This window comes from Erithacus rubecula, assembly GCF_903797595.1.
Source record: "Erithacus rubecula genome assembly, chromosome: 12".
Lineage (NCBI taxonomy): Eukaryota > Metazoa > Chordata > Aves > Passeriformes > Muscicapidae > Erithacus > Erithacus rubecula.
The window spans coordinates 13,072,928-13,087,464 of NC_136664.1; the positions used below are offsets into that span (position 1 = coordinate 13,072,928).

The 14,537-nt window shown below is 43.6% G+C and overlaps 1 protein-coding gene across 1 annotated transcript in view; it reads right to left on the minus strand.

The window, feature by feature from the left end:
* Positions 1 to 1,066: 1,066 nt before the first annotated feature.
* LONP2 (lon peptidase 2, peroxisomal) overlaps positions 1,067 to 14,537 on the minus strand; it is a 40,061-nt gene continuing 26,590 nt past the window's right edge. Inside the window, exons 12-15 of the mRNA XM_079315846.1 lie at positions 12,521 to 12,663; positions 7,727 to 7,934; positions 6,132 to 6,322; positions 1,067 to 4,431 (exon numbers count right to left, since the gene is read on the minus strand). Of these exons, the coding sequence (XP_079171972.1) occupies positions 4,210 to 4,431; positions 6,132 to 6,322; positions 7,727 to 7,934; positions 12,521 to 12,663 (764 nt within the window). The 3' untranslated portion in view covers positions 1,067 to 4,209. The remainder of the gene's footprint in view (positions 4,432 to 6,131; positions 6,323 to 7,726; positions 7,935 to 12,520; positions 12,664 to 14,537) is intronic.

Genomic DNA, 14,537 nt, shown 5'->3' on the forward strand with positions numbered 1-14,537 from the left:
GGTGATACTGTTCTTAATTGAGCTATTTGTGAATGTACTGAACACGAAAGGAGTGCTTATGTTCAAAGATGTGTCAGGAAAGACAGCTCCTTTAAAAACAGATCTAGATGTTGTTGTACTTTGAGTTACCTTCTAACAAAAATGAACAATTACTAAGAATGTTCCGAATTAAAAAAAAAAAAAAAAACAGTAATTCACATTACAAATTTAGAGATGCTTAGAAAATTGATTGCATCCTTGTATTTGTTGGTTTGCAGTACAAAGAAGGTATTGTATTACACAATATTTGTAATTATAAAAGCAGACCATTTGTCTAAAAAAAAAAAGGCAGTCGGAGTGAGATGTTTTCAGTCTTTATATTTGTCATTAAAAGATTACCTGGCAAATGGAAAAAACACAGCCAACTTCTGCTTTTTGCTTTAGCTCAAAGTTTGACACATTGATGCTCTTGCTCAGTTTCTTGTCTTCACGTCTTTTGGTTGTTACTAAAGCAACTGTCTGAATTTTGTATCTCATTTTGGTGACATGATCCACATGACAGTGCAGATAAATCTCTTCCAGGTGTGACTGACCAGCCCTAAAGGCTTTGGAAGGATATTGGGCTTTATGCAGACTGCCTGTATGTGCTAACCTGAACCACGAATGTAAATGGGATTTGTGTTACAAAACAGACACAGACATGAGCAGGGAACAGCGCTTCCACCTGGAGCAGGAAGAGAATCTTTGTCAATGCGAGTGGTAGCGGACGTGTCGGGGAGCTGCTCTGGCTATTGACTACTTTTGTAACACATTAAAATGCCGTTTATTTACTGTGCACTGGCTTAACTTTCTTACCAGAAGTTGATCTGTTAAGACGACTCTTGTTCTTACTGTTTTTGATGCATGATGAGGTAAGTAGTTCTGCAGGTAAGGAACATAAAATCCATTAAGTTGGAAAATAGTTGGCTTCATGTAGTAAAAGTTTCACTCCGAAAATTTGATACTTAAGACTGTTTGAACTGTGCACAGATGTAATTTAAAAGGTGTACCTTGTGACAGTAGATAAATGCTTCCAAAACTCCTGCAATCTAGCATTTTTTTCCTTTTGAATATACAGCCAACTGTTTGCAGTTTTCCGAATTCCGTAATTATTCTCACCTAATTAAGCTTGTCTACATTTACCTGCAGTTTGTCTGTAACAGAAAGTTGGCTAAGTACTCTTTTAGAGGAGCCCACATGTCCCTTGCTCCCTGATGCCTCCTGGCTGGGCTGAGCCATTCCTTAGCTGTGCTAAGGGACCGTGCTGGGGAATGTGTGTGGCCCCTCTGCCCTGTCCTGAGAGGCTGTGCAGGGCTGGTCAGTGCAGTGTCCCCAGGAGCACTGTCACCCCTGAACCCCTGTGCTGAGCTGCAGTGATTCGATTCAGGTGCAGTGGGCTGGAGGGCAGGGCTGTGCTCTGGAAGAGGCCTTTGCAGTGAGCTCTAGAAGCTGCCTGCTGTGCTCAGACAGGTTGGTTCATGTTTCACATGGAACAAGAGCTATAGCATAACTACTGTATGCTGACTTGCTGTCATGTAAATTAGTATTGCTCCATTTGGTGTTAAATAATTGTATAAAAACTTTACTGTCCATCATCAGATGGAATTATGAAATTACCCTTAGGCCCAGATCCTCAAAAGTATTAAAAGCCTAACGAATGTGAGGATCTGGTAAGTCAACTACACTGTTATATATGAAAAAAGGAACCATATTAGGAATCTGTACAGTTTACTACCTTATCTAAAATAAATGGTGTATTAAAGCCTGGCATTGTCTTAACACTAGCTATTTATTTTAGAAAGTGCTGTTTTACTTTGCTGTATTGGGAAGGATTATTCAAATTTGTCTCTAAAAGATGAAACACAGTAGATCTTGCATTTGTCTGCTAGCACTACCTCCATGGTTTTTCATTGCCCTTTAAAAAAAGGCCTTAAAATGTTTGACAAATGTGGATGTAAATATTTTTATTCTGTTGTGACAGTTCCTGCTAGTTCTTGTTTGCAGTAGTGTGTTAAAATTAAAGCAGGTGAATGGTTTTGTATTGCTGCCTGTTCTGTTGTTTTATCCAGAATCATTTCCAAGCTGCTGTGATTAAAGCAGGAATTGTTCAAGTGGGATAGTTACCATCTATAGCAGTTTATACTGTGGATAGAGGAAAGGAGCTACCACTGCTTTTACTTTTGATAAGCTTCAGCTACTTTGGGGTATTTTTGTGAGGGACACAAGTTTAATCTCCTGGTCCATCTAACTGTTCCTGATTAGACACTCCCAAGGGTATTGACATTCCTTCACAAGTTTTGTGCTGCTTTGGCTCACTGCTGCACGGCATTATTGTGCTCAGTGAAAGCAAAACAAAAGGCACCCAAGTGTGGCTGTAGTGTCTGCTATACTGGGTAATGCTTATGTTTGTTTAAAAAAAATCCCAGCACAGTAACAGAACCTCCTCAGATCTGGCAGCAGGGACAGGAAAAGCTGGCAGTAAATGTCTGGCATTATCTTCAGAGTGGCATTAAACCCCTCACCTTCAGGTGGAGTCTGTGGGGACAAGATTTAGGAATTGGAGTGATGTGTCAAAGTCATCCTTTAACTTTTCTGGAAACTTTTAGTAGTCCTTATTCTCTTCGAAAAAATGCAGTTTGTTTTGTCCATGTGTAAACAGACTGTGCTGGAATTCTGAGCATGTCAGTGCTCTCACAGTGCAGAGCAGTGCAGGATTATTTGGTAAAGGATTTTTCACTCCTGGTTTGATCAAAGGCAAAACAGCAGCACAGAGTTACCAGGCTGGGGTTTTACCCAGGGGGAGTTTCTTTGCACTTCTTCCCTGCACGTTTTTCATGAGTCAGAACTTGGCTTATGAGTGACTAAGAGTAGAGCTTTTGAAACATTGACACAGAAGCAGGTTTTATTTTTATAATTTTATTAGATTAAGTCTTTTGTCAAAGTTGTAAAATCATTTGCAAAATAGGTGTTGAAATTCCCACTGAATTGATAACTGAATTATCAGTGCTGTTATGTTCCAGGTAAATCAGTTTTGTTATCTATGAAAATGAAAGCAAAGCAAACTCTTCCTTTTGGTTTTTAGGCAGCTTCTAGAACAGGCAATTGTCACTGGTACAGTTTGTGTTTCATAAGCACTTTGGGGTTTGTTTCAGAACTAGTGAAAAAGAGAAGGATGTAACAACATCGAGGATTTGCTCGTGGGGCTGACCCTGGAGTAAACAATGCCAAAAGCCCAGGATCACACTCAAGTGCAGTTCTCACTGCTGTTCAAGGGGAGATAAGAGACAAAGGACAGGGAAGCTGCCAGACTTCTTTAAACCTTATACTATTCACAGTGAATAATGATTCAGGATTTTCTTGACATTGTTCAAATGAATTTAATTTCCACAGGTGAACCTCCAAGCATAGGCATTCCCAGAACCAGGTGGGCGTGCAGGGGGTAGGAGTGAAGGACATGAACTCTGTCCCTCCAAACATTACTGGGTTTTTTCATTAAGGCCTCAGGCACACTCCACCCCCTGCTGCTGCAGGGACAGCTGGGCAGATGGGAACGGATGTGTTCTTTCCCTTCTTACACTACAATTCCTATGTTTCAGTTCTAGCATTGCTTCCTGTGTTTGAAAAATGGTCTCTGCAGTGGCCTTGCTACAAACTAGAACCAAGTGCTGAAAGAACTTCCTAACTGCATTTATTAGGCCATAGTGCTTCTCTTCAGATGCCTTAAGCGTATTTTTTTAAATTTCAAAACCCTTATTTTCCCCCCAATACTGCAGCTCCTTAGCACATTATTATTCATTATTATTACAGATATTTTGTAAGTAAGTAAACTTGCACTAAATCAGTTTGCTTTTTTAACAGCCCCACCTATGAGCCTCTCCTGCTGCACACTATTCTCTCTTTAAAGATGTAGCCAGCTGCTGCCATGTACATACATAGAATTTTTTAGCCTGTCTGGCACCTTTCTCAAGCTCATGAAATGAGATTCAGGATTCTTTGCTGATAAAAAGCAGCAAATGCCTGGAAAGTGCAGTTCCAGGTTGATAACTGCAGCAGCAGCATCTTCCTTTTGATGGCAGTGACACACCCATTCAAACAATCCCGTTTAGCTCATAGTTGTACCTGATACCTAAATGTAACTGAAAGAGATCAAGGACTATGGAACTGAGAGGGGAGTAAGCTCAGCCTGCCTGCCTAAAGCTTGCTGTTCAAGTGCTCAAGCCCGGCCTTGGCCGCAAAGCCGCCGTCGAAGGCTGCGTTCAGCACCTCGTCCAGGCACGCGGCCAGCACGAAGGTCAGCTCCTGCCGCACGTGCGCCGCGATCTCCTCCAGGTCTTTCTCGTTCCTTTGAGGAATGATAATTCTCTTCAGGCCAGCTCGGTGTGCTGCCAGCACTTTGTCTTTAATTCCCCCCACCTGAGAAGGAGAAGAAATACATCTATAAAAACAGTGAACTAGTCTAATAAAATAATTATTGTAACATCACATCGGGAGTTAAATTTTGATGAAAGGTTCTGCCTCCCTCAGTCATTTAGGAAAGCAATTAAAAATGCAGTCAGAGTTGTAGCTCATCATGTGCTTAATGAGGAATATATGCTAATATGCTACAGTATTCTTTCTGCAACAGCTACAGAGAGAAAAACAGATAAGTAGTGCAGGTACAAGAGAATCCATAGAGGAAACATCATTGCTTTTCAGGAATTTCTATAACAAAAGTGGCCACTCCATTTTTTTAATATCATGTGCTGAAATCCTGCACCTGCATTAGAACATAAGAATTCTCAGATAAAGGCAGTGTTAGATTTAGGGGGAAAAGATTTCTAAGGAAGCAATGTCCCATGAAAAATAACTTGAGCTGTAGAACAAAATATGCACAGCAAAGCAAAGCTGTGCTCCAGGAGCGGAGAGGCAACCTCCTGGTTGAGTTGCTAATGAGATGTTAATGGGGGGGGGGGGAGCAGTAAATTAGTTTTTCTTTACAGCTACAGCTGTAGCTTCTTCCCCTAAACTCCTTTGTATTCCTAGAGACCTTCTTAGGGCAGAAAGTCGTGATTTTACAATGCTCTAGAGGAGAGGAAGGGCCTGTATTCCAGTACAAAGGGCAAACCCCGGGCTGCTGTGACAGGGCAGGAGTGAGCCATGGTTCCCACAGTGAGCCAGGGGCTGGCAGTGCTGCACACTCAGCAGCAAGGGCAGCCCCTGGCACAGCCCTGGAATTCAGTCTCTGATAACAGCAACATTCCGGATACCTTGGGGAAGGAGGAAAATGTGGTTTAATATTTACAGAGACCTTATCTCTGCACACAGCTTTAGCAGCAGGCACAGTGTGGTCACTGCCTGGCAGTCAGCACAGGCTGGCTGCAGGGCTAAGCTGGCTCCCACCAGAGTCACTGCAGGCTGCTCCAGAACCCAGGACAATGGCCTGGCCTGCCAGAGCCTACCATCCACCTCTGGTTCTGCCTCCTCTGCAGGAAACAAAATCCCATCCCTATGTCCAGCTTCCTCCTCCTGTCCATCATTTGGTATGAGATGATAACTCCCATAGCAACTTCAGCACCTGTGCCAGGCTCCACTGACACTTCAAATTACACTGTTTGAATACCTTCTTTGCCTTCAAGATTGGACAAAGCTTTATGGAAAAACATTTGGCTGAGCTACATACAACGACCAACACTGAAGAGAAATCTGCAAGTAAATCCATGGATTCAGGAGTAACCTGTGTGCAGTTACTGTGAGAGCTTTAAGACAACCCTACAGAGACACCAGAAGTAGTTCTGTATCAACAGTCTGAGGAAGCACATTTAGAAATCACAGTGCAGACTTTAGAGCCATCTTGCATTTTAAGACTGAGGTTTCCTTTCCAAGTAGACATTTTAATATATTTTCCCCAAAAGCCACATCAAGGCTGGATTTAGCTTGAAAGGCAAAGCAGAGGAGTGGGGCGCTCCTGCAGCAGCCTGGCCTCCACTGGCCTCTTCCAATGTAGAGTGCATTGCTGCTAAGGAATGATCCAGCAAGGCTCTGGCTCCACTCTTTTCTAAGTGGCTATAAACAGATTTTATATCCAAAACAGGGAGAATTAATACAACTTAGCTCTTTTCTCCAATGATGCTTACTGGAAGAACAAGGCCTCTTAGTGTAATTTCTCCTGTCATGGCTACATCTGAGCACACCAGCCGCCCACTGAAGAGTGAAGCAAGGCAGGTTACTATGGTAACACCAGCAGATGGTCCATCTTTTGTGACAGCTCCAGCTGGGAAGTGCAGATGGATGTCAGTGTTGTCAAGGAGATCAAAACTTCCAGAAGCTTAAGGAAAAAAAGAATGGTTTGAATGTTAAAAAACTAAACCCATTTTGTTCCTGGTCTTTATTCTAAAAGCCCACCAAGAACTAAAAGCCTTGGCACTATTTATTAACAGTAGGCTGAAAAAAACAACACAATATTGCTGAAGCCCTAGGAGAAAACAACAAGGAGAAATCCCAATGAGCTTTACTATCCAAATTCCTAGAAAAAACTGTAACATGATAACCAATAAGCTTGGCATTTGCATGTACTGGGAAACTGAAAGTAGGGATTAATGTGGAAACCAAGGAAAGTCTACATAGAATTTTTATGGCCCAAATCATCAACGTCAATGTTCAGAGAACACTCCACAGAAATTCACAATTTTGATAAAGTGAAACTCTTATTTACCTCCTTTCACCTGTAATGGAATGCAAACCAGAGAGGTAAACACACACAGGTAATGCCTGCAGCATTTCATACATTAATTCCATTTTTGTTTTTAACCTATCTAAACTTCACAAATAGTGACAGATACTGGTCAATTATTTGCCTGACCAGCAGATGATCAATCTAGAAAACACACTTCCACAAGTCCTGCAAGGTTCAGAGAAAAAAAAAATAGTTAAAATGCTCTTGTCCAGAGCTCTATTGCACTGCAATTCCACAGCTGTCATACAAACCCAACGTCCTCAAAATACTGAAACTTAAGACTACAAAAACCTTTTAACAGAACCTGCCAGAGAAAAACTATAGACTTCCATATCTGTCTCCAGCATGAAAAGACTGCTGGAAAGCTTGAGTGCAAGAATGAGTCAGAGGCAGTGTCTGCCACAACCAAGGAGAAGCACCTTGGCACCGAGGCACAACCTTCCAGGCTAGGGCAGGGAGACACAGCTCGTGTTCTGCCAGGCCACAGCAACCTCGGCTTGGCAGCAACTGGGAAAGGACTCCAGAGGCACTGCAGCTGATCTCACCTGCAGGGCAGCACTGATGGCTGCCACCCTTTGTGTGCTACACGCCCACAGCAACTGCCAGGGCTACTCAGCAGCGTGGCACCAGCAGCTGGGGGGCTGCAGCTGCCCTGCCGTGTCCCTGCCGTGTCCCCTGCAGTGTCCCTGCCGTGTCCCCTGCAGCTGCCCTGCCCTGTCCCCTGCCCTGTCCCCTGCCGTGTCCCCTGCCCTGTTCCCTGCCGTGTCCCTGCAGTGTCCCCTGCAGTGTCCCCTGCCCTGTCCCCTGCCCTGTTCCCTGCCGTGTCCCTGCAGTGTCCCTGCCCTGTTCCCTGCAGTGTCCCCTGCAGTGTCCCTGCCCTGTCCCCCGCCCTGTTCCCTGCAGTGTCCCTGCCGTGTCCCTGCAGTGTCCCTGCCGTGTCCCTGCAGTGTCCCCGCCCTGTCCCCCGCCGTGTCCCCGCCCTGTCCCCGCCCGCACCGTTGGTGAGCTGGTATCTCTTGGCGTTGCTGCGCAGCCAGCTGATGGCCAGGTGAGCCGACTCCTTCATGACGTCGCCCAGCTGTCCCGTCAGTGTGAGCTGGCCCTCCCCGTCCATGCGGCTCGCCTCCACGAACATGATCTCCCCTCCCAGCGGTGTCCAGGCCAGCCCTATGGCCACCCCGGGCTGGTTGAGGCGCTCAGACACCTGGAGGGAAACACAGGAAGCGGTTTAGGAAACGGCCATTAAAAAAAATTTGCAAAAACAATTCAATAGTTGGCTTTGAAACAACGGTACCCATCAAAACACAGAAGTTAAGCCAAGTGTCTGATCTCTTATATTTTAATTTATTATTGAATGCAGCAGTAGTTCTGGATACGTGTGAACACTGATTACACAACGAGAGCTGTGTATGGCAGCTTAGCTTAAGGCCATGGCAAACACCTGGGCGTGTCATTCTTGAAGCCTTCCTGCCCCCCAAAAACATCATAAGAGTCTTTCTCCTCAAAGGACTTCAAGTATTCATTCAATCATGAATTTTTATGTGACAACCCATCTGCTGGAGTGTGTTTGCCCTGACTGTTACTCCTGTGACAAAGTCATTTTTGCTCCCTGGTGTTCCCTACAAACCTTTCCAAAGGTGGTGGCACTGCCTGAGCTGTGGCCAGCCAAGCCCCCGATGTTGTTCCCTGCAGACATTTACAAACACTCTGGAACAACAGAAACATGAATGTGCTCCCAGGCCAGGCAGAGGGACACCTGACAGAGTCCCTTTAGAGTTACAAGCAGCCAAGCAATCAGCAGCTACACTGGCAGCCAAAGCCAAGGAAGGCACAGAGCCCCTTCTCCTGCTACTCCTGGAGCTCTCCCTGTGCACTGGCATCATCATCCTGCCATTTGCTGTCACTAGCAGGATTCAGCTAAGAAGGCTCTTTCTTTTTCTAACATTTAAGAAAATTGTACAGAACAGCGTGTTTCACTTCTATGGTATCAAAATACCTCACTAAGTATTTTCAATTTTGCAAACATCAGTTTCTCTCTCTATTACCTGTGTGTTATTAGTTACGGTAATTCACTCTGATTATTTTAGTAACTCAGGTTAACAAAGTCAGTTCATCCTGGCCACACTGAAATCCAACAATGCTGGAGCATTCCCCTTTGCACTGGAGACAGTGGTGTTCTGGCACACCATCATGGTTTCAAACATTACAGGAGTAATGAACAAAATTAACCATCCACACCTTCTCCCAGCCCAAAGCAGCCATCAACAAGAGTTGTTGATTTGGGGATTTTGTTTCAGTTTTTTTAGACTGGACTCTGGATCAACTGAAAACAGTTTAGAGTCTGAGTGCTCAGGTGCAGAACACAGCAAATGGGACAACAAATCACAACCCAAACGGTTCCTAAGACTTGTCACTTAACATAAGCTCCCTCCTCTATCCTCAGATTAGGCAAGTACTTCCTACTTTCACAAGCCAGTTGAGATCTGATAAGAGAAACTGGTTGTGTAGTAGGTGTTGATCACCTCTGGACCACTGTTCCTTGCATTACCTGGTGCCTCCAAAGCCAAGCAGCCTCTCCTGATGTCCTGGAGAGAGACTGGCCCACCCCTGCTGCACCCTCCTCAGCCGAGCCTTTACTGAGCCGCTGACAGGCACACGTGGCAAAGCCCCGGCAGCCTGCAGATCCGGCTGCACAAAAGCTCCTGGGAATCCCCAAACACAGCCAGAGCCACAGAACCCCCCAGACTCAGAGGAAAGGACACTGACTACATGAGACACCCACAGAGTGTACAGGGAGCCCCACAAGACTGAATCGCTCCTAAACCTCTGGATTGTTTCTTCTCACCAAAAGTCAGATTAATTTAAATTAGAATAAATACTTTCTTACACTTTCTAAACAACTTCAATTAAAAATAACCATGTGAATCAGCTGATGGCTGGTGATGTCTGTCAGATGATGATGTCACTGACCTACATGTGATGCCTTGAAAATTTTTGCAGATGAGACCAACCCCACTGTGATTTAGCTCTACCCTGAGTACATGAACATACTGTCAGATGCATTTTAGCTTCCTGGACACTGCAAAATTAAAGTCTTAACATTCAGCACAGTCATTTCTTTTAGAGTATTTCAGGTTATCATCTGCAGTTTTGGAGCTACACTAAGTCAGTGTAATGGACAAGAAGCTGTTAAGTCCCTGATCCACAATGGGAACATCAGAACCAGTTCAGTCACTTGCTGGCCCTTAACATGGTTGTTTTCCTTCCACAGGTTTTCCCAGCCTGACTGTACCAACTTTTTTTCTATTCTTCTGATTCATTCCCTGGCAAATCATTGCTGGCAAAGCACATTAACAGTGGCTTCCCCCTGAGGGAGAAGGATTTCCCAGAAGTATCACCACAAGACTGATAGTTCTTAGATAAAAACACCAATCTAAACCTGTGCTCTTGACAGGTTTTGCTTCTGAAAGACAATCTAATTTTTTTCCTTAATTAGCATTGTTCATGCCCCATGAAACATCTACATGTTTCATGTTATGGCATCTACACTTTAATTTCCTAGACTAGGCCATTTCCCTGACCTACAGCTTCTGTCCCTTCAACTTCACTCAGGTTATGAGGATATAAACCAATCCTGGGCCTTCCTGTGGAACCAATAATACTTTGTTACTCGAGCAGAATTAAGGGTTGAAAGGAAAAAAAAAAAAAAAAAAGGTAAAAAATTTCCCCAAAACACAAGCCAAAATCCAAGCCAAAAATACAAACAGTTAAACCCAGTGGATATGTTAGAAACCCTTTCCCCCAGAAGTGTGCTGTGCTGAAACATTTCAATAAATCTTCTGCAATTTAAATTGTCCAGATTATTCTTTCAAAGCCTCTCTGTGTGATTCATTCCAACATTTGTTCTGTAAGGAGACACATAAGATTATTTATTTGTGATAAATGAATTAATCCAGCAAGTAGGAGATGAATATTCTATCACATCTTCCTGCTGGGAGAGCTGTGCAGACAATAGCCAAGCAAGGCCCTGGAAAGGTGAGAAATGAATCCCTGTGTCAGGAATTCCCTGAAGGACAACAGATCAATAAAGTCATGCCATGTTTCCAGTTCCATTTGCTCAGCCTCACACAGGTACTGCCACAGTGGCTGCCTCCATGGTGTCTTTGTTTCAGCTGCTGATAAACAGCAAAATGCAGGCCCAGGGTGAAGCTCTCAGGTCAGAGAGGAGAGCAGAGCCAGCCTAGGACTGCAGAGCAGAACCCACAGCAGCCTGGCTCAGGCACCTGCCAGAGCAGGAACTCTGCTCCTTGAAAAAACCTTGGGGGCACTTGAGAAAATTCTAAGGAACAAGACATTAGTTGGGAAAATTCCTTAAAACAGAAGTTATGTTGTTACCTGAGTAATTTGCATGGGAAAAAACCAAAGTGTGTACTGAAAAATATTCACTCAATAAATACAGCAAATAGTACATGAAAAGAAATCCTGGGCTGCTTGGGGAATTGATCTGTGTGGATTCACTTCTACTACTACTTATGCACTAAATTTGCCTTCTAAATACAGAAATGTTAAGAAAATTTTTTATAAAAAAGTCACAAGCTTCAATCAGTCTTACTTCAGTTTACACAGGCCAGCAGGTCCATGAAATGCTTATCTGCAAATTTATGGCATTCCCACAATAAATAAACAAAAAACCCACAAAAGAAAAGCCCCACCTAGCACTCCTGTATTCGAACACTTGAAATTAAGAACCACACTTCAAAAATTTTACTTCCATTAAAATAAAAAAGTAAAAAAATAAATCACCAAAGAACCCATGTGAATGCACCCAGCCCAGAGTCACCAGGCCTGTTGGGCATTTATCTTCCTTGCCTCCCATTCTGCCACTCCCACTGTTCTCATCACCATCCTCTGTCACAATCAATGGCACTGTCTCCTTTCTGTCTCCTCCTTAACAATCTCTTCCATGACAAAATCTTCAAATCCAAAAGCCTCTGTTCAGGTCTAAAAATTGATTCATTCCTTAACAATCATTCATTTTCTCCTGCTATCACAATCACCTTGTCCCCTCTTTGTTCTTCGAATCCCACTGTTAAGTCTGGTCCTCTGATTTAGGAGAAAAGAATTTTAAGGGGACACTTCTCAGAAACAGAGAACAACTGCACTGTCACTGGTGAAATGAGAATCCCAAACTAACAAATTACTTTAACTGATGGTATTTCATAGAATGGAGCAAAATACCAATGGGAAAAAGCAAAAAATCTGAAATATGCCTACTGAGGAACAGAGCTGGAGGTGCTTGACTGATCATAAAACATTTTAATAGCTAAGAGTCACATTAACCTAAAGAATGTCTGAGAACTTCTGGTACAAACTGAAGTGTTTTTAATACCCAAAAATGCTGCCTGGCTTTAAGGAGGTATGAGGGACAGTCCTTAGCACAGCTGCTGCAGAGACAGGATTCCTGGGTTCTACTTTTGGCTTCCTTCCCAAGACCACCAAACATCCCCCAAACAAAAGCAAAATTGTTTCAAACTGAAAAAACACCACCACATTCTTCAGCACTGCTGCAGGAACCTTTGCTAACAGAAAAGTCAGGGCATTATGTTATTTACATACTCTGAATTAAAAGACAAGAAAAACTTTAGGTGCAACCACACTTTGTGAAACATAAAGAAACACAGTGCTGTTGTTGACATATTTTGAAGTTGTTAACATTTGTATAGACTCAGTCAATAGCAATAATCATATCAGCCAGACACAATGTCAAACAGAAACAAATGAGGATGTTACCTCCATGTCATACATGGGGGGCCCCAGGATATCTTTCAGAGCATGGAAGTCAATTAAAATTGGCATTTCAGGTGGCAGAGCCAGGTCAGCTGTGTCACTGATGGATTCTGCCTTGGCATCTTCTGTGACGTGTTCTTTGCAATCTAAGGGAAGAAAATCTAATTTAGGATTTGTAATGGTCTTTCCTAGACAGAGGAATTTTTTAAAAATCGTGACAGAGAAAAATAAAATACACAACAAAATGCTCAGTAAGTTCAGGAAAATGTGCTCAAACCATCACTCACAAAAATCTTGTCAAATTAAAGATAATACGCTATGAAATTTAATTATTAAGCCTAAATATGTCCTAACTGTTCATCAAAAATAAAATTAAATCTAGAGTACTGACAGAGATGCAACTCATCAGTTTAAGTGCATTTTAAACTAATTCAAATAGCAAAACACATTAGCTCATTTAAGCCTGCACTTTTCCCCAGATTTGTGCAGAAAACCAATATTTCACAGAATCACAATGGCTGTGAAGGACCTTAAAGCTGATCTTGCTTTAAGGTCTTGCAGGGACAACTTCCACCATCCCAGGTTGCTTCAGGCCCTATCCCACCTGGCCTTGGACACTTTCAAGAGATGGGGCAGCCACAGTTTCTCTGGGAACCTGTGCCAGGGCCTCCCCACCCTCCCAGGGAAGGGTGGAAGGGTTTGTTCCTGCACAGGAATCACCTGCAGTGTGGTACAACATAGATGTGCAGCTGAACAGAGCAACTGTGACAGTGCAGGAACTCTGCTCTGCTCTTGTCTGTTTACAGCTGTGCCCCAGCACAGAGCAGCTCCAGTGCAGCCCTTGCAGCACAGACTCTGATGTGACACTTCTCATGTTGATTTTTGTCTCCTATGACTTTTATGGCTTTGCTCAATCACAGAAGGGTTTGGGTTGGAAGGACCCTTAAAGATCATCAGCCCAACTCCCCACCACACATAGGGACACCTTCCACCTGCTCAGGCTGCTTAACTCACAAAACTGACATCTGTCTGTCCAACAGCCAGCTCAGAACACAACACCTACAGGTCTTGTTCAGTGGAAAACCTTCAATTTCAGTGTAATAACCTGTGGCTTTTGTCTTGAAATACTACACACACAGAGGGCTCTGTTCTTTTCTTTGTTGAAGGAGATGCTGTTAAGGTGCCATGCTCAATAACCAGCAGCAGCAAAAAATTCCTCCAAGGTCCAATTACCAGACATTTTCAGAAACACCTACAGGCATGATACACTCTTCAGGAAGGGCTATAAACTCCCAGCAGCCTGACACTTTTGAATGCAATATACTCAAGTGTCACCTAGGAGGGACCACAAAATTACAGCAATAGTTATGGGTTCAGAAGGGGGCTCTTCCCTCCCTTCACTCACAGCACAAGTGGATTTCTTACCTGTACTATGGCTTCCTTAGCAGAATTGCCTTCACATTTCTGTTTTCTCTTTCTATACAAAGTGAACTGTAATGGGAACCATGTCAATGTCAGTCTTGCCCCCAGCCTGCAGAGGAGCTGTTTGCATGACTGAGCTCAAGGGCTGACACTGCACAGTTACCAAGGGACTGGAAGCAGAGGGACAATGCAAGCAGGGAATAATTTCCCCAGAGAATCTGCTCCAGGTGCAAGAGGCTTATCAGCATTTCTCAAAAGCCCTAAGCAGTGTTTTAGTGAAACATCTGTCAGAGAAATGAAGAATGCTTGGACACCCCAACTGTTCCTGTCAGGGCAGTGCCTCCCTGCCTGGGGCTGCCCCCTGCACACAGAGTGAAGACTTTTCTTCCCACCCCAAACCCCAGCCTAACACACATCTGAAGTTTGTGATACACAGCAAGGCACACTGAGCTTCAAGACTCCTGCATCATATTTTGGACCCAAATATGGGTTGTTTACTTTCTTTGAATTCTTTCTAATTTTAGTTTGAAAAGGAGCTTTCTGGTTTTTCCTCTGCACATCAATGCATGCACAGTAACTGAAGATCCAAGGGTTCAAA